The 18,834-nt window shown below is 46.5% G+C and overlaps 1 protein-coding gene across 3 annotated transcripts in view; it reads right to left on the bottom strand.

The window, feature by feature from the left end:
* MYO1B (myosin IB) overlaps positions 1–18,834 on the bottom strand; it is a 362,240-nt gene that overhangs the window by 285,793 nt on the left and 57,613 nt on the right. For all 3 annotated transcript variants that reach the window (XM_075317858.1, XM_075317859.1, XM_075317861.1), the window contains exon 2: positions 563–703. In XM_075317858.1, the coding sequence (XP_075173973.1) occupies positions 563–697 (135 nt within the window). In that variant the 5' untranslated portion in view covers positions 698–703. The remainder of the gene's footprint in view (positions 1–562; positions 704–18,834) is intronic.

Here is an 18,834-nt window from a genome sequence, read left to right as displayed (position 1 = left end):
AGCGATGTGTGCTTATCAGCGGGAGCGCAACAATAAAAAAATGAACCAGGGCTGTGTGTAACGAGCAGCGATCTCACAGCAGGGGCCAGATCGCTGCTCAGTGACACACACAGCGAGATCGCTAATGAGGTCACTGCTGCGTCACAAAAAACGTGACTCAGCAGCAATCTCAGCAGCGAGCTCGCTGTGTGTGAAGCACCCCTAAGGATGATATTTGCTTCTTTGAAGGTCAGCATTTAGACTCATGCCCGAAGGATTGTACTGCTCCTGGGGTGAGGATCTGTGCTCTTCCAGGTGTACATTTTAAGTATATTTGGGTGTGAGCTGAATTATATCCCTCATGTTTGTCTCTTTTGAGCACTTATTTATTTCTGATGAAGGAACAGTTTAATATATGGTACCTGTAATTGTACACCCATGGTTGTATATGGTTGTTTATTCGGCAAATGTTTCCTGAAAGTTTAGGTTCAATTCTGAATTTGTCTCTATACATAACTGTAATACTAGTGTTTGTGTGAAGTGGACCGGATCTCATGTCTACAAGCAGGAATAATGTACTTACGTAAATTTCACTGTGATCAAAACGTTTTTTGAGGTTATTGATGAAGGATTCTTCATCAAGTGGTTCCAACAGCACCATATCCCCAACGCCTATCATGTTGTCCAGGAGTGAGGTCTTACCCTCCATTTTGGCCATGGTGCCCTAGAAGATAGGAAAACATATTCACAATTACAAACTAAATTTGACTTCATGGTATTTTGGTCACCAAAAAGGTCACACAAGGGACCAAATTATAAACAGAATATTTAGAAAGTAGTCTCATTGATACGGAATACTTGTGCTAGTTGGTCCAACAAAACAAAAAACAAAGGCTAGGAAGATGACAAACTATAAGCCATAGTAAGACAGTCAAAAGCCTCCATGGAAATGAAAAAAAATGTTTAAAAGAACTGAGAGTCCTCAGTGGTTGATCCATGGAAATGTACATTTAATAGATTCTCTTTCTAAATTAAGACTAGTAATGGAACATAACCAAGCACTATGTAATGCAAAATACTAACCTAAATACACAAGTGTCAAAGTGACCTAAATTTATAGCAGAATGGATTCATAGATAGGTGTAGGAACTGTGCTGTACCAACCATAGTGTTGTCAGCTTCCTTGCCACAGTAAGGCCGGTTGGATATATTATGTAACCATTGGCCAACTGCTATATTTTAACACAAACACCCCCTTACATATGCATGTTATGTTCAGATGAATGGATGTGGGATATAAGCAACTGCCAGACTCCTCCAATGATGGCTTATTGCCCCAAAAAAAAAGACAGGTTAAATCCAACCAGTGAAATCTTATCTGCTATGGCACCTACCACTGGAGAAAGAAGCAGAAGACACACAATAATACATAGTGGTCAGTGGGTTAGGTCGATATACAGTGGCATGAAAAGGTTTGGGCACCCCTGATCAAAATGACTGTAATTGTGAACAGCTAAGCAAGCTTAAGCTGAAATGATCTCTGAAAGGCATGAAGTTAATGATCATCCATTCTTACTTGGAAAAGTCTTCTAGTTCTGGGAGATTCCTGAGTCGTCTTGCATTCACTGCTCTTTTGAAGTTTAGCCACAGATTTTCAATGATGTTCAGCTCAGGGGCCATTGTAAAACCTTCAGCTTGCACCTTTTGAGGTCATCTATTATGGATTTTCACATGTGTTTAGGATAATATCCATTTGTGGAAGCCATCCTCTTTTCAACTTCAACTTTTTTACATATAGTGTTATGTTTGCATCAAGAATTAGTTGAAATTTCATTGAATGCCTTCTTTCTACCCGTAAAATGTTCTCCATGCCATTGGCTGCAGCAGAACCCCACCACATGATTGATCCACCCCAATGGTTAATGGTTGATGAGATACTCTTTTCTTGAAATTCTGTGTCCTTTTTTCTCCACATCAATCATTGTGGCCAGAGTTCTTTTTTAACCTCATCGCTTCACAGGACTGGTTTCCAAAATACATCATACTCTTTAGATGTTCTTTTGCATACTTCTGACGCTGAATTTTATGGTAAAAATGCAGGAGAGGTTTTCTTCTGATGACTCTTCCATGAAGGCCATATTTGTGCAGATGTCTCTGAACAGTAGAACAATGTACCACAACTCCAGAGTCTGCTAAATCTTCCTGAAGGTCTTTTGCAGTCAATCAGGGGTTCTGCTTTGCCTCTCTAGCAATCCTATGAGCAGCTCTCACAGAAATTTTGCTTGGTTTTCCAGACCTTATCTTGACCTCTACTCTTCCTCGTAACTGACATTTCTTAATTTCATTTCAAACTGAGGAAAGGGCAACTTGAAAACACTTTGCTATCTTCTTATAGCTTTCTCCTGCTTTGTGGGCCTCCACCATTTTAATTTTCAGAGTGTAGGCAGCTGCTTAGAAGAAGCCATGGCTGCTGTTTTTTGGCACAAGGTTAAAGGAGGCTTGGTTTTTATAAAGCTATGAAATTTGCACCACCTGCCCGTTCCTAATGATGATAGTGAACAAGCTATAACCCTAACAGGCTAAATAAGGTCTGAAATCTTGGTCAAAGTTATCTGAGCACACAAATCTCCAAGGGTGCCCAAACGTTTGCATCGGCCCATTTTCCTTTTTGTAATTTTTAAAATGTAAAAGATCAAAATACATTTTTTTTTTTTGCTTAAAATGCAAAAGGAAATGTGTGATCTTTAACTTTATGCCATTTAGACATCATTTCATCTTCAACTTGCTTAACTGTTCACAATAACACTAATTTTGACCAGGGGAGCACAAACTTTTACATGCCACTGTATATGATATGTAGAGCCAAATTGATGCTGAGATCACAGAGAATACTTATTCAGGACAATTGACTCCATGGTCAATAGACAACATGGCATCTAAAGACCTTTCAACTATTTAAATTCAAAGTCATGCCGTCAAATGATAACGGCTATGCAACTAAACTGCCCTGTAGGTCACTCACCTACAATAAGCATAAGCAAAAAGAGAAAAAACTGATGACCCTCATTGTAATAGGTAAAACTGTGTTTACATTTCCAACAGCAAGATCAATAATACACAGCATGCATGTTAACATTAATGCAGTGCCCTGCCATGTCATACTTGTGTAATATAGCAGTTCGGAAAGGACACAATAATATATTTCACTCACTTTTTATTGTTTTATAAAATACACTAATGATTCTTATTACCTTGACTATTAACCTATGTTAACATGTTTAAAAAGGCTTTACATGATATAATTAACCCACTGAGTCATGCCATGACTTCATAAAAGGTTTAAACCAAAAGACATGGTGAGGACACGCCAAAGATGACACATAACCTAGTGGTAATGTTGAAGAGGGAAACTCCTTTAAATTAAATTACACAGTTAAAAACTACTTAAAAAGTGGAATAACTAAAAGTAAATACTTTGCCTTCCATATTTTTTAAATTTATGGTCAATCACAAGATGTATCTCTCACCGTTCATGATGACAAGTATTCTGCTGGCCTCCAGCTACCAGAAAGCATTGAATGCGGAGAACTCAGAGGTTAGTTCTGAAACATGTTTGCAAAGTTTCTCAACTATTATGTACATATGTGCACCTTTGAACCACCGATCACCCAATCACTGCTCTCAGTAGGGACCCTCCTCATCCAGCAAGAGGAACGGCACTTAACCAATCACTGACCAACATTAGATGGTCAATTTCTGGGTGTCATGCACAAGCTGTAATGCAATCCATAGGATTGCCACTGGAATGATATATATTGGTTTGTTTTTTTTAATTTTAGCACCTTGGCCCCTGCTAGATTAGTTTAAAAAGTCCAGGACACCCCTTTAATTCCTTATTCCAGGCAATGGTGGGTCTGCATCTCCAAAATTAATATAACTGCTATGAAATATATTCATAAAATATTCTAAACCGAATATTGGAGGATACATTCCCACAATGATTGAGCTGTAGATATTCCACCATTGATTTATGAGCAGAAAATCAACAGAATATTACAGTAGCAGACTTGCAGATAAGATTTTACCAATACTAATCCTTATGCAGTGTAAATACACCTTCACTCTATGGCTCGTCAGCTTAAAGGGGAAGATATAGCAATGGATCAGGCTCAAAATGGAGATAAAATTCCAAACTTTCATGACTAGATTATAAACTCAAGTCCAAAGACTGTCCATATAAAGTAGCCCCTTCCTAGTGGGTATTTGGGGTCCGGGGTTCAAATGGCACCAGAACATAATCTGTAAAGAGTTTTTATGTGTTCCACATGTCTATATGGGTTCTCTCTGGTTACTCCGGTTTCCTCCCATATTTCAAGACATATTGGTAGGGAATTTAGATTGTGAGTCCCAATGGGGACAGTGATTGTCTGTAAAGCGCTGCGAACATAATGGCGCTATCTGAGTATAACAGATAAATATTAGCACCCTTACTCATGGTGTATAGAGTGCTGTACACAAACAGTGCAGCATAAAGGCGTTGTCCGGTCTAAAATGACAAGTCTGCAGTCACTGTATGTGTCACTCTGTGACTGCAGACCTGCGAATCCTCCCAGCCCACTCCACAGCCTCGCTCAGTGCAAGTGTGGAGCCCCGCAAACGCTGTGTCGGTGCATTACCTTCAGGGACTCCACGTAGATGGATCTGTCTGGTCACAGGTAGGAAACCTTCTTTGTAGTTTGTCGTGACGCCACTCTCAGATTTGCGGTCAGTGGGGGACCGCCACTGCAGGTTAAGGGATGCCTGGGGCTGATGGTGGGTGCAGCCAGTTGTAGTAGCCTCCTGAGAGTGAGGCAAGCCCCAGGGCCCTGTGTAGATGTGTAGAACTACAAGGCGCAGAATGACTCAACACAGGCAGGATGTCTTTCAGGGTTTTTACTCACAGTTGATGGCAGGGTGAGTGACCCGGGCGTAGCTGGGATGAACCAAGTGGGAACCAGGTGTCCTTCAGGCTGACTTGTGAGGGTGACTACTAACTCGCCTTCCTTAGCCCTTGGTGGTTTGGGGTAACCCCGACTTTGAGTCCCTATGGGGGTCACCCAGGGAAGATGCTGCAGCCTCTCTCCCCTTCGTTTGCCGTTTGCTTGTCGCCTGGACCAGGCCACTCCAGCTGCTTGCCTCCTGTGACCTATGGGCCCTAACTGTGGCTACGTGGCTGCGGCTTTTGTGGTGTTGTGGCGTGGGCTTTGAGAGCCCCACACCGGCAGGTTTAGCAAAAGAAAGCTGGATCTATCTCCGCTTCGGGATCTGCCGCCCGTTTGGGCCTGGTACTCTCTAGCAGTCTCCTTACTTCCCACTCCGTTGCTCTCTCTCTAGCTGAAGATGGATTTCGGGTAGCACTCCTAGTTGACCGTTCTCCCCCGTTGGTAGCCACTGCGCGGACGCTGTCAGACTACAGCAGCCCAGGGGAAGGGGTCAGCTCTCCTCGGAGCTCCCTGGACTCTGCTCTGAACCGGCTCACATCTGGGACCTTCACTGCTGCTCCTGTCTGAGCTTCACTTTCCTGCTCCTCACTCCTCCACACTCTGCTGCAGACTCCTGTTAGACTGTTTACTCCTCCTTCTCTTTTCCCTTTTGTGCCTGCCTACGCCACCTAGCAACCAGACTCTCTTACCACACCCCTGGAGAGGAGATGGAGGCTTTTGGCCCCCTCCACTATTCCAGTGAAGGTGAAGGCTTTTCCCCCTCCTGGGATCCCCAGGGGTCCTCTCAAAGGTACATGTGTGAGACCTGATCACTATGCGCCTGTGTTCCACACCCCGGTCAGCCTTCTGGATTACCTGTGTTGTACTGTCCCCAGCATGGGTGCAGTACTCAGTGGTGCCTGACCAGGTCAGGGGCGCCACACAAGTGTGAGGAGACACAAGCCTGGAATCAGAGGGACACATCCAGTGACTGCAGACTTGTCATCTTAGAGGAGATAACCCCTTTCGATACTATTCTGTTCTGGCATGAACACTAGTGAGTAATTGCTAAACTGTCAGTCAAGCGCGGAAAATGCACTTGGAAAGTAGTATTCACATTATTGCTTCTTTGACTCAAAATTGGAGAATAAAGGGCAGGAACAGCCAAAGGAAGAAAAAAATGCACATAGCATAATGCAAAACACATATCGGCGCACCAAATAGCACTCCATTGTAATGGGCATGGTAAGTTTCCATGCACATTACAACTTAACATACAAGTACAATAGAAATCAGAAAAAAACAACAACATTAGATATATAAATGTATATTCTTCCATACATGGCAGTGGTTTTGTTCCGAACTCCGGAGGATTACACATCACTTTGCTGAGCTGGCTTTTTTTCTCCTTCTACAACTTAAAAGGAACCTGTCATGTTTTCAAATGATATTAAATTGCAGATATGTGGTTAATCTGCATGTTAATAGCGTTCTGAAGCTGCCTAACCACTGCACTGAATGCCCGGCTACTGGGAGGAAATTAACTTTATTCCCTCCGGTAGCCTACAGCTTTCAGTCATAGGGGTGTGGCTTCAGTCACCACTCAGGATACAGTGTAAGCTCTAAGCTCACTCCGGCATTGACGGATTGTCAGCTCAGTAATGCATTAGTACAGAAACAGCTGCCAATGTGCCAGGGCCTGGTTACTGTCGCCGCTCACTGTGTCCTGAGAGCTGGCTGAAGCCGCGCCGGCCGCTCCTCCATCACTATTCTTCCTGACAGCTTCCAGTTTTCAAACTTCTTTTCCTCCCAGTAGCTGCGCTTGCAGTGCAGAGGCCACACAGCTTTAGAACGCCATTAACCTGCAGATTAATCCTATATCTGAAGGTTAATAACATTTGGGGACATAACAGGTTCCCTTTAAGCTGTAGATTTAACCATTGTATAGCCTGAGATCTGCTACAAATCTGTTGTATTACCAAAGTGAAAAATGTCGCTTCAGTCTTGCATTGGTGTTCCCTAAAACGGACATGGGGTTGAGGCAAAATTATGATTTACATTAAAATAAACACTACCAAAGAAAGTCTGTGGAGCCTACCCCACTGTATAGTAAATGTAATACACAGAAGCGGTTCTGCACTGAACCGTGCAGTACCTTACACCAAATACCTTGGAACAGCCTCAGTCCTCCTTTTAGAAGAAATGGTAATGGGTACATGTGGACGAGGAGAGGAGATATCCAGAACAGAAGTTCATAAAAGTAGAAAACCACTGCATACACCATCCAGGATCCAGAAAGTGCTTTTATTCTATATAGCGTGCAGGTAAAATAGCGGGCAAGAGAGAGCAGGGTGCAGGCCCCCCAAGGACGACAACCGTTTTGGACCCATAGAAGCACACAAGGTGCGAATCGGCCGTCGTCCTTGGGGGGCATGCACCCTGCTCTCTCTTCCCCGCTATTTTACCTGCACGCTATATGGAATAAAAGCACTTTCTGGATCTTGGATGGTGTATGCCGTGGTTTTTACTTTATGGACTTCTCTCCTACCCCACTGTATAGGGCACATGGTCTAATCCTAGAAAGCTAAGCTATGTGATGTAGAGATAAAAAGGTAAGAACAAAATATAAAAGCGACGAGCCAAGATTAACGTAAGGCTAAAGGGAATAATGTAAGCCGCCTAATTAGAAGGTGACATACATAGTGGTTAGAGGTGTGGGAGACATGAGAGACGTTCACAGCGAGTCTCAAGTCTTTGTCATTCTATGCAGGCAATCATTTATGTACGATGACTGAACACAGACTCCTACAATCATGTGCGACTTCCTCAATCAGGGAATTCAGAAATGCGTCACTAAATCCAATAGTTACCTTCAGCTAAACCATACAGTAAACACATGAAAGTTTGCCATTTCCTTTCTGCCCCACATCTGGCAGCTGTTCCAAACGCGGTCATGTTTATGTGGCTCCTAAATACATCTAGCGCCGGTCTAACACATATACACAAAGTTGTGTTCACTACACAGATCTAAAGAAACATTTCAGAGTCATCATTTAGCCAGGGAGGTCATAACAGCTCATACAGATATACTGGATAAATATACACATACGTACAGACTAATGCACGGAGAGCCACTGTGGCACTTACTGGCGCCGGGCCAGGTCCACCAGGAATGGCAGCACGGACAGTTTTTGTTTGCATTTTTTATTGTATTTTAGATTTCAATGACTGGTTTATTATTATATTTTAAACAATGTATTCCCTCCCACCATGTGCCATTTTTATTGACATTTACCAATTACCATAATAATGTGATCAAAACAATCATAAATAAAAACTGGCATATAATTGAAGGGGTGGCAGAGCTCAGAGAAATAGCCCTTAATAAACCTTTGGTGACGCATAGAAGATGTAAGAATATTGGCGATATCATAGTAAAAAAACGCTATACACCACCTAAAACCTGGTTACACCAGGATGGTCCTGTAGGTAATTATAGATGTGGAAACTGCTCATTCTGCAGTTTTCATATAACGGGTAAATCCTTTACAATTGGTGGCTATTCACATTATGTGAGGCATCTGATTACCTGCAGGACCAAAATGGTCGTTTACGTGATTTTCTGTCCTTGCCAATATTTTTACATTGGAAAGACTATACGGCAACTTTTTGTGAGATTCAGAGAGCACAGGAATTCCATTCATAGTGGAATAGGGGCAACAAGGTTAATTAACCACATAAATGAATATCACAATTCTGATTGTAATGTATTGTCTTTTGCAGGTATCGATCTGATTGAGCCTAATGCTAGAGGAGGGGACACTCACAAAATGTTACTCAGGAGGGAAGCCGAATATATCATGAGATTTAATGCAACAGGCCCTTTAGGGTTAAATGAAAAAAACGATCTAAGTGTGTTTCTAGGTTGATTTATGAAGCACTTGTCTTTATATATACATATGTATATCTTTGCTACAAATTGTTGCTATTTTTCAAGATTTGTGTGTATATTTTGATTTTAATGTATGTTTTAATCATCTGACATCAGCCACATTTTGTTTGTGGATAAAACGGACATGATGTCATACCTAATCAGACCAGTTGAAGCACCGGACAGGTGCGAAACGGCCGTCGTCTGCCACGTACGGCGTGTACTCCCTCTCCCCACCAGCCCTCTCCACACATGTAACCTCCACCATTGAATAAACGGCACTATGCACAGCAAAAAAAACGGTGAGTGCAATATTTTTTCTATGTTCATACTGAATGACAACTGACCTCTATATATATGCACCCCGATCTTGCATTGATTCTGGCCTCTGGACAAGAGATTTTTTCCTCAATGGACTTAGTACGTGCTGAGTAGTGCCCTGGATCCTCTTCACAATTGTATGACACCATAACTGTTTTGGGCGCCCCCATTCACCGTTGGGAAACCCTAGAGCAACCCTACGATGTCCCTACTAAAGCAAAGCACCAAACACCAGACATAAATAATTTCAGGTACTTAACTAATTCTTCGCATCCAGATAGTAAAATGCCAAATAATAATAATTTTATTAATTTATATAGCGCTATTAATTCCACAGCGCTTTACATACATTGGTAACGCTGTCCCCATTGGGGCTCACAATCTAGAGTCCCTATCTGTATGTCTTTGGAGTGTGGGAGGAAACCGGAGAACCCGGAGGAAACCCACGCAAACACAGGGAGAACATACAAACTCCTTGCAGATGGTGTCCTTAGTGGCATTTGAACCCAGGACCCCAGTGCTGCAAGACTGCAGTGCTAACCACTGAGCCACCGTGCCGGCCGAATCTGTCTGTTATTTACTGTAGGTGATGTGAGTATAAAATGTACAAACGTGTTTATTGTAAATGTGCTGTTTACTAAAAATGCAATCTAATAATGTCATGTTTGCCTCATCCCCTCAAAAAAAATGGGACTTTTTACTTTGTTTTTTTTTCTCCCTGTAAATCGAGGTGAGTACATCCTTATATAAACAAATATAGATCATGGGAACGTTGGTCTTCCTAAAGTTTTAAAAACTATCTATAGGTATTGTACAATCAGATGCCGCAGATCTGAGGTTTATAAACTGGACTGCAATTCTGAAAAACCTGAACACGGCCTAACCTATGATTATTGCTACCTTCACAAAGCATGGATTGGATATTCATGTAAGAAATATGACCTTTAGTGCAAGTCAGATAGCCATAGATGGACACACATTGGAAGATAGGAGCCACAATCTGATCCAGCATTAGCAGCTATTGCTGCACATATGTCACGGGCGGCGGGGCGCTGCGCTCGCTAACGCTCGGGTCCGGTGCTGCGGCTGCTGCTTGGTGGCTCGAGTGGTGGGCCGGATCCAGGGACTCGAGCGGCGCTCCCCGCCCGTGAGTGAAAAGGGGGTGGTTTGTTTGGGGATTTAGTCCGTGACGTCACCCACAGGTTGTGGTGAAGATGGGCACCACCACTGCTGGTGACGGGGATCCCGGGAGTGATGGTAGGGAGCAGCTGGGATGTTGTTTTCCCCCTCCGTGGGTAGGGGTTGGTGGTCCCGGGGCCCGGTGGTGTGACGGGGAGGCAGGGTTGGTGAGGTGCAGGGTTGCAGGGACAGCGCGGCGCGGTGCCGGATGGCACGGGTGTACTCACTCAGCAATTGATGCACAAACTCTTCGGTAAACCAAACGGCTGGATGGACGGGTCCCGCAGCCGGCTGCAGTGTCGCTCTCCCGGGACAGGTGATGGTGGCTGTCTCTCCCTGCACCTGTGTGTACTCTGTTGACTCCAATGGCTTCCCAACAGTAGTCCGCTCCCCGGTGTATAGATACCGGAAGAGCTCGTTTTGCTCGCAGGCGCTGGCCCTTCGACTTCTAGCCGGTGGCGGTACGTCCTCACTGTGTGAGCGGTTGCCTTCAATCGGGACTTGGTTGTTAGGGAACCCCGGGGGTTCCTGTCACATTCAGATTTGACTATTAACGGCGGCTCCAAGCCTGGTCGGGGTCCGATGGCCCTGCCTGGGTGTGCTTAGCTTCACTCCGTTCCCCGGTCCGGTACCAGTGGGCCACCGCCCAGCCCCGGTCCTTACAGCTCTGCGGAGTTCCACCAACTCCTGCAGACGGCCGCCACCATCTGCCAACCTTGCTTTCAGTGTCTGGGCTCCAACCCAGACACTCACAGTACGTGACCTCTCACTTTCACCTCCTGAACTGATCTGTCTGCTTTCCCACCTCCAGGACTGTGTACTCCTCGGTGGGTGGGGACAATCGCCTGGCTCCGCCCCACCTGGTGTGGACATCAGACCCTGGAGGAAGGCAACAAGGGTTTTGTGTCTGACTAATGTAACTGTCTGGGGGTTGGGGGAGGGGGGGTGTTCTGTCTGTGGCTACCTGGCTAGTCCAGGGTGCCACACATATATTTATTAGTGATGAGCGAGCATGCTTGTCACTACTCGGTACTCGCACGAGTATCACTGTACTCGGGCTGCTCGGCGGGGACCGAGTAATCTCGCGATACTCGTGCTTTACTCGTGGTCTTCATTTCTGCATGTTGGCGCTCTTTTGAGAGCCAGCCCTCATGCAGGGATTGGCTGGCAGACCACTGCAATGCCACAGCCCTGTTAGTTGTGGAATTGCAGTGATTGGCCGGCCTGCACAGCGTCACCGAGCCTTTATATCGGCCGGCGCGCTGTGCTCTGCTCACAGCTATTCTGACAGTGAGTGTAGGGAGAGTGTCGCTGATTCAGGGAAAGCTTTGCGGCCCTTTATAGCTTTTTCAGTTGCAGGGCTGCAAACAGTGTGACCAAAAGTCCTTCTCAGGACTATTCTAGTTGTATACAGGCAGGCAGGGTATAGCCAGGTCGGAGTACAGTAGCAGAGTCCTTCTCAGGACTATTGTTGCTATATACAGGCAGGGTATAGCCAGGTCTGAATACAGGCTAGTGACCAAAAGAGTCCTTGTCAGGACTATTGTAGCAGTATACAGGCAGGCAGGCAGGCAGGGTAGTGGTGACCGTATACCAGCCTTCATATCTGGGGCTGGTGTACACAGTGTAAAACAGTCCAGATAGTGTCTGACTTGTCTGTACTGTAATTGTCGCTCCCCAAAAAAACCTGTTAGTAGGTTATTATTGCGTCCGTGCTTGGTTTTTAAAACCGCACGTGTGTGCCTGTTGGTGGCAGCGTACAGGTGCACTGGTGTGCGTTTACCAAACTATTATATAACGCACAAGTGTAGTGTATAATACACGTCAGTCAGCAGTGGCTGATAGTGTCAGAGTTCTTAATTTTTGCTCCTAAAACCTGTGTTAGGTTATTATTGCGTCCGTGCTTGGTTTTTAAAACCGCACGTGTGTGCCTGTTGGTGGCAGCGTACAGGTGCACTGGTGTGCGTTTACCAAACTATTATATAACGCACAAGTGTAGTGTATAATACACGTCAGTCAGCAGTGGCTGATAGTGTCAGAGTTCTTAATTTTTGCTCCTAAAACCTGTGTTAGGTTATTATTGCGTCCGTGCTTGGTTTTTAAAACCGCACGTGTGTGCCTGTTGGTGGCAGCGTACAGGTGCACTGGTGTGCAATTTCCAGAAACTTTGATATAACGCACAAGTAGTGAATATACACGTCAGTCAGCAGTGGCTGATAGTGTCAGAGTTCTTAATTTTTGCTCCTAAAACCTGTGTTAGGTTATTATTGCGTCCGTGCTTGGTTTTTAAAACCGCACGTGTGTGCCTGTTGGTGGCAGCGTACAGGTGCACTGGTGTGCAATTTCCAGAAACTTTGATATAACGCACAAGTAGTGAATATACACGTCAGTCAGCAGTGGCTGATAGTGTCAGAGTTCTTAATTTTTGCTCCTAAAACCTGTGTTAGGTTATTATTGCGTCCGTGCTTGGTTTTTAAAACCGCACGTGTGTGCCTGTTGGTGGCAGCGTACAGGTGCACTGGTGTGCAATTTCCAGAAACTTTGATATAACGCACAAGTAGTGAATATACACGTCAGTCAGCAGTGGCTGATAGTGTCAGAGTTCTTAATTTTTGCTCCTAAAACCTGTGTTAGGTTATTATTGCGTCCGTGCTTGGTTTTTAAAACCGCACGTGTGTGCCTGTTGGTGGCAGCGTACAGGTGCACTGGTGTGCGTTTACCAAACTATTATATAACGCACAAGTGTAGTGTATAATACACGTCAGTCAGCAGTGGCTGATAGTGTCAGAGTTCTTAATTTTTGCTCCTAAAACCTGTGTTAGGTTATTATTGCGTCCGTGCTTGGTTTTTAAAACCGCACGTGTGTGCCTGTTGGTGGCAGCGTACAGGTGCACTGGTGTGCGTTTACCAAACTATTATATAACGCACAAGTGTAGTGTATAATACACGTCAGTCAGCAGTGGCTGATAGTGTCAGAGTTCTTAATTTTTGCTCCTAAAACCTGTGTTAGGTTATTATTGCGTCCGTGCTTGGTTTTTAAAACCGCACGTGTGTGCCTGTTGGTGGCAGCGTACAGGTGCACTGGTGTGCAATTTCCAGAAACTTTGATATAACGCACAAGTAGTGAATATACACGTCAGCAGTGCACAGCATTGCAAAATGCGCAAGGGCATTGGCAAGGAACAAGGAAGTGGACGTGATGGTGGTGCAGGCAGAGGCCGAGGTCGTGGGCAAGCTCTAATTTCGCCACAACAAAGGGCCACATCTAGTCGCTCGCACGTCCTGTCCCAAATTCTTGGGGACCGCAGCAGTACACCGCTCTTGAACCAAGACCAGTGTCAACAGGTTGTTAGTTGGATAGCGGATAATGCTTCCAGTCAGATTGGCACCACCACAAACACTCTGTCTTCCACACGGTCAAGTGTCAGTAGCCGTGATACTGCACCGCACATTTCTGAACCTGATCCTCCTTCCTACCACCAGGCTGAGTACACGTCCTCCTCGGACATTAATGATCCCACACTTGGACACTCGGAAGAGCTGTTCACGTTTCCATTCACACATTCTGGCCTCTCGCCAGCTCATATTGAAGTGGGTCATGAGGAGATCGTCTGTACAGATAGCCAAATATTTGAGCAGCCACGTTCTCACGAAGTTGGCAACGTGTCTCAACAAGTGGTGGACGATGATGAGACACAATTGTCAGCAAGTCAGGAGGAGGAGCAGGGTGCGGAAGAGGAAGACGACGTGGTGGATGATCCAGTAACTGACCCAACCTGGCAGGAGGATATGCAGAGCGAGGACAGCAGTGCACAGGGGGAGGGAGGCGTAGCATCACAACAGGCAGTAAGAAGCAGGGTGGTGGTCCCAGGCAGAAGTCAGGCAACCGTTCCCCGTAACAACACGACGACACAAGGTGCCTGTACAAATGTTAGGTCTTCACGAGTCTGGCAGTTTTTTAAGTTGGATCCAGATGATTCAAAAAAGGCCATTTGCAACACCTGCCGTGCCAGCATCAGCAGGGGTACCAAAACTAGCAGCCTGACCACCACCAGCATGATCAGGCACATGTCAGCCAAGCACCCGACTTTGTGGGAAGTACAACAGAGTCGAGGAGCAGTGCTTGCTGATGTCACTGCTACGTCTTCGCTGGTTGTGCATGCGAGCCAATCCTCTGTCCATGCTGCCTGCGAACAAGCCTCCTCCACTCCTGCACCTGCAGTTGCCTACGCAGAAAGAACACCATCATCAAGCACGTCCTTGTCCCAGCGCAGCGTTCAGTTATCCATTCAGCAAACCTTTGAACGCAGGCGCAAATACACTGCCAACACCCCACATGCCACAGTTCTAAATGCTAACATTTCGCGACTGCTTGCGCTGGAAATGTTGCCTTTTAGGCTGGTGGAGACAGAAGCATTCCGTGACCTGATGGCGGCAGCTGTCCCACGTTACTCGGTCCCCAGCCGCCACTATTTCTCCCGGTGTGCCGTCCCCGCGTTGCATAACCACGTGTCACAAAACATCACACGTGCCCTGAACAACGCTGTTTCACCCAAAGTCCACCTAACCACAGACACGTGGACAAGTGCTTGTGGGCAAGGCCGCTACATCTCGTTGACGGCACACTGGGTTAATATTGTGGAAGCTGGGACCCAGTCTGAGCGAGGGACGGAACACGTCCTTCCCACACCAAGGTTTGCAGGCCCTACCTCAGTCAGTGTTTCACCCACACTCTACAGCTCCGGAATGTCATGCTCTTCAGCCTCCTCCTCCTCCTGCGCATCCTCATCCACTGTGCCCTCCACACCAGTCACAAGCTGGAAGCACTGCAGCACTGCCTCGGCGAAGCGGCAACAGGCTGTGCTGAAGCTAATCTGCATAGGTGACAAACCCCACAATGCAGAAGAGCTGTGGACAGCTCTGAAACAGCAGGCAGATCACTGGCTCACACCTCTGAACCTAAAGCCAGGAAAGGTCGTTTGTGACAATGGCCGGAACCTGGTGGCGGCTTTGAGGCGAGGCCAGCTGACACATGCTCCATGCGTGGCCCATGTGCTCAACCTCGTGGTTCAGCGGTTTATAAAGTCATACCCAGAGCTGTCTGATCTGCTGGTAAAAGTTCGCCGCCTGTCTGCACATTTTCGAAAGTCACCTACTGCTTCAGCCGGCCTTGCCGGCTTTCAGCGCCGTTTGCATCTTCCGGCTCACAGACTGGTGTGTGATGTCCCCACGCGTTGGAATTCAACTCTGCACATGTTGGTCAGGATATGTGAGCAGAAGAGGGCAGTTGTTGAGTACCTGCATCACCTAAGCCGTCGGGAAATGGGTCAAACTCCACACATAACACCTGAGGAGTGGAGATGGATGTCAGACCTATGTACCATCCTCCAAAACTTTGAGGACTCCACCAAGATGGTGAGTGGTGATGACGCCATTATTAGTGTCACCATACCGCTACTCTGCCTTCTAAAACGGTCCCTTTTGAAAAACAAACATGATGCATTGCAGGCGGAGCGCGATGAGTTGCAGCAAGAAACAGTAGTGGGTGTGGGTGATAACACACAGCCCAGCCTCGTCTCATCACAACGTGCAGTGGAGGACTATGACGAGGAGGAGGATGAAGACATGGAGCAACTCTCCGGCCAAATTGAGGATATGACATGCACACCAGTCATATCCTCGATTCAGCGTGGCTGGCCAGAGGACAGGGTAGATGAGGAGGAGGAGGAGGAGGAGGAGGAGGAGGACAGCATGTTCAGTCATCTTGTTGGTCAGGCTACTGAAGTCCTGGCTGTTAAGAGTCTGGCGCACATGGCTGACTTTATGGTAAGCTGCCTGTCTCGTGACCCTCGCGTTAAGAACATCTTGGCCGACAATCATTACTGGTTGGTAACACTGTTAGACCCACGCTACAAGGAGAACTTTTTGTCTCTTATTCCCGTGGATGAGAGGTCAACCAAAATGCAGCAGTTTCGGAAGGCCATACTCACGGAAGTAGGCAAAGCATTCCCCTCACAAAACGCTAGCGGCATAGGTCAGGAATCAGTGGACAACCGAGGCGTACAGCCGAGAGAGGCACAAGTCCAATCCGCCAGAGGTAGGGGAACAGTCTTTAAGATGTGGGACAGTTTTCTCAGCCCCTCACGTACCACAGCCCCTGAGGTGCGGGGTAGTGCCACAAGAAATCCTAAGTTTGCCCAGATGCTGAAGGAGTACCTTGCAGATCGAACAACTGTACTCCGACATTCCTCTGTGCCTTACAATTATTGGGTATCCAAGCTGGACACGTGGCATGAATTGGCTCTCTACGCCTTGGAAGTCCTGGCCTGCCCTGCTGCTAGCGTTTTGTCAGAGCGTGTTTTTAGTGCCGCAGGTGGAATCATTACAGATAAACGCACCCGCCTGTCAACTGAAAATGCTGACAGGCTGACTCTGATAAAGATGAACAAGGGTTGGATTGGGCCAGACTTCACCACACCACCAGCAAATGAGAGCGGAATTTAAAGTTTGCCATGTACCTCCACTCACCCATGGGTACACTTCTCGACTTTGGATAATCGCTGGACTGCTCCTCCTTCTCCTCATGCGCCATCATGATGACCGTTACAATAGTTAGGTCTTTGTTTCAGGTATACCCCCAGTGGTAAATTTTTTCGCCCATTCTTTGCAGAATGGACATTACAACGACAGGAGACCCGCTCCTTTGCAATGGGAACAATGTTTTGAGGCCCTCATGCACGTCTCTACCCAGGGACAACGTGTAGCCTCCCAATTTTTGGCTGCCCTGCCTAAGGGCTATACTGAAATACACCCACTTCCTTAAAATGGACACTTAATGTTTTGAGGCCCTCATGCACGTCTCTACCCAGGGACAATGTGGAGCCTCCCAATTTTTGGCTGCCCTGGCAAAGGGCTATACTGAAATAGACCCACTTCCTTACAATGGGCACTTCAGGTTTAAAGGCCATCATGCACGTCTCTATCCAGGGACAATGTGGAGCCTCCCAATTTTTGGCTGCCCTGCCTAAGGGCTATACTGAAATACACCCACTTCCTTAAAATGGACACTTAATGTTTTGAGGCCCTCATGCACGTCTCTACCCAGGGACAATGTGGAGCCTCCCAATTTTTGGCTGCCCTGGCAAAGGGCTATACTGAAATAGACCCACTTCCTTACAATGGGCACTTCAGGTTTAAAGGCCATCATGCACGTCTCTATCCAGGGACAATGTGGAGCCTCCCAATTTTTGGCTGCCCTGCCTAAGGGCTATACTGAAATACACCCACTTCCTTAAAATGGACACTTAATGTTTTGAGGCCCTCATGCACGTCTCTACCCAGGGACAATGTGGAGCCTCCCAATTTTTGGCTGCCCTGCCTAAGGGCTATACTGAAATACACCCACTTCCTTAAAATGGACACTTAATGTTTTGAGGCCCTCATGCACGTCTCTACCCAGGGACAATGTGGAGCCTCCCAATTTTTGGCTGCCCTGGCAAAGGGCTATACTGAAATAGACCCACTTCCTTACAATGGGCACTTCAGGTTTAAAGGCCATCATGCACGTCTCTACCCAGGGACAATGTGGAGCCTCCCAATTTTTGGCTGCCCTGGCAAAGGGCTATACTGAAATAGACCCACTTCCTTACAATGGGCACTTCAGGTTTAAAGGCCATCATGCACGTCTCTACCCAGGGACAATGTGGAGCCTCCCAATTTTTGGCTGCCCTGCCTAAGGGCTATACTATAATACACCCACTTCCTGACAATGGACACTTAATGTTTTGAGGCCCTCATGCACGTCTCTACCCAGGGACAATGTGGAGCCTCCCAATTTTTGGCTGCCCTGGCAAAGGGCTATACTGAAATAGACCCACTTCCTTACAATGGGCACTTCAGGTTTAAAGGCCATCATGCACGTCTCTACCCAGGGACAATGTGGAGCCTCCCAATTTTTGGCTGCCCTGCCTAAGGGCTATACTATAATACACCCACTTCCTGACAATGGACACTTAATGTTTTGAGGCCCTCATGCACGTCTCTACCCAGGGACAATGTGGAGCCTCCCAATTTTTGGCTGCCCTGGCAAAGGGCTATACTGAAATAGACCCACTTCCTTACAATGGGCACTTCAGGTTTAAAGGCCATCATGCACGTCTCTATCCAGGGACAATGTGGAGCCTCCCAATTTTTGGCTGCCCTGCCTAAGGGCTATACTGAAATACACCCACTTCCTTAAAATGGACACTTAATGTTTTGAGGCCCTCATGCACGTCTCTACCCAGGGACAATGTGGAGCCTCCCAATTTTTGGCTGCCCTGCCTAAGGGCTATACTGAAATACACCCACTTCCTTAAAATGGACACTTAATGTTTTGAGGCCCTCATGCACGTCTCTACCCAGGGACAATGTGGAGCCTCCCAATTTTTGGCTGCCCTGGCAAAGGGCTATACTGAAATAGAC

Source organism: Anomaloglossus baeobatrachus, chromosome 7, assembly GCF_048569485.1.
Source record: "Anomaloglossus baeobatrachus isolate aAnoBae1 chromosome 7, aAnoBae1.hap1, whole genome shotgun sequence".
Classification (NCBI taxonomy): Eukaryota; Metazoa; Chordata; class Amphibia; order Anura; family Aromobatidae; genus Anomaloglossus; species Anomaloglossus baeobatrachus.
Note: the sequence above shows the minus strand (reverse complement) of the source record. Positions and strands in the feature narration are given on the sequence as shown.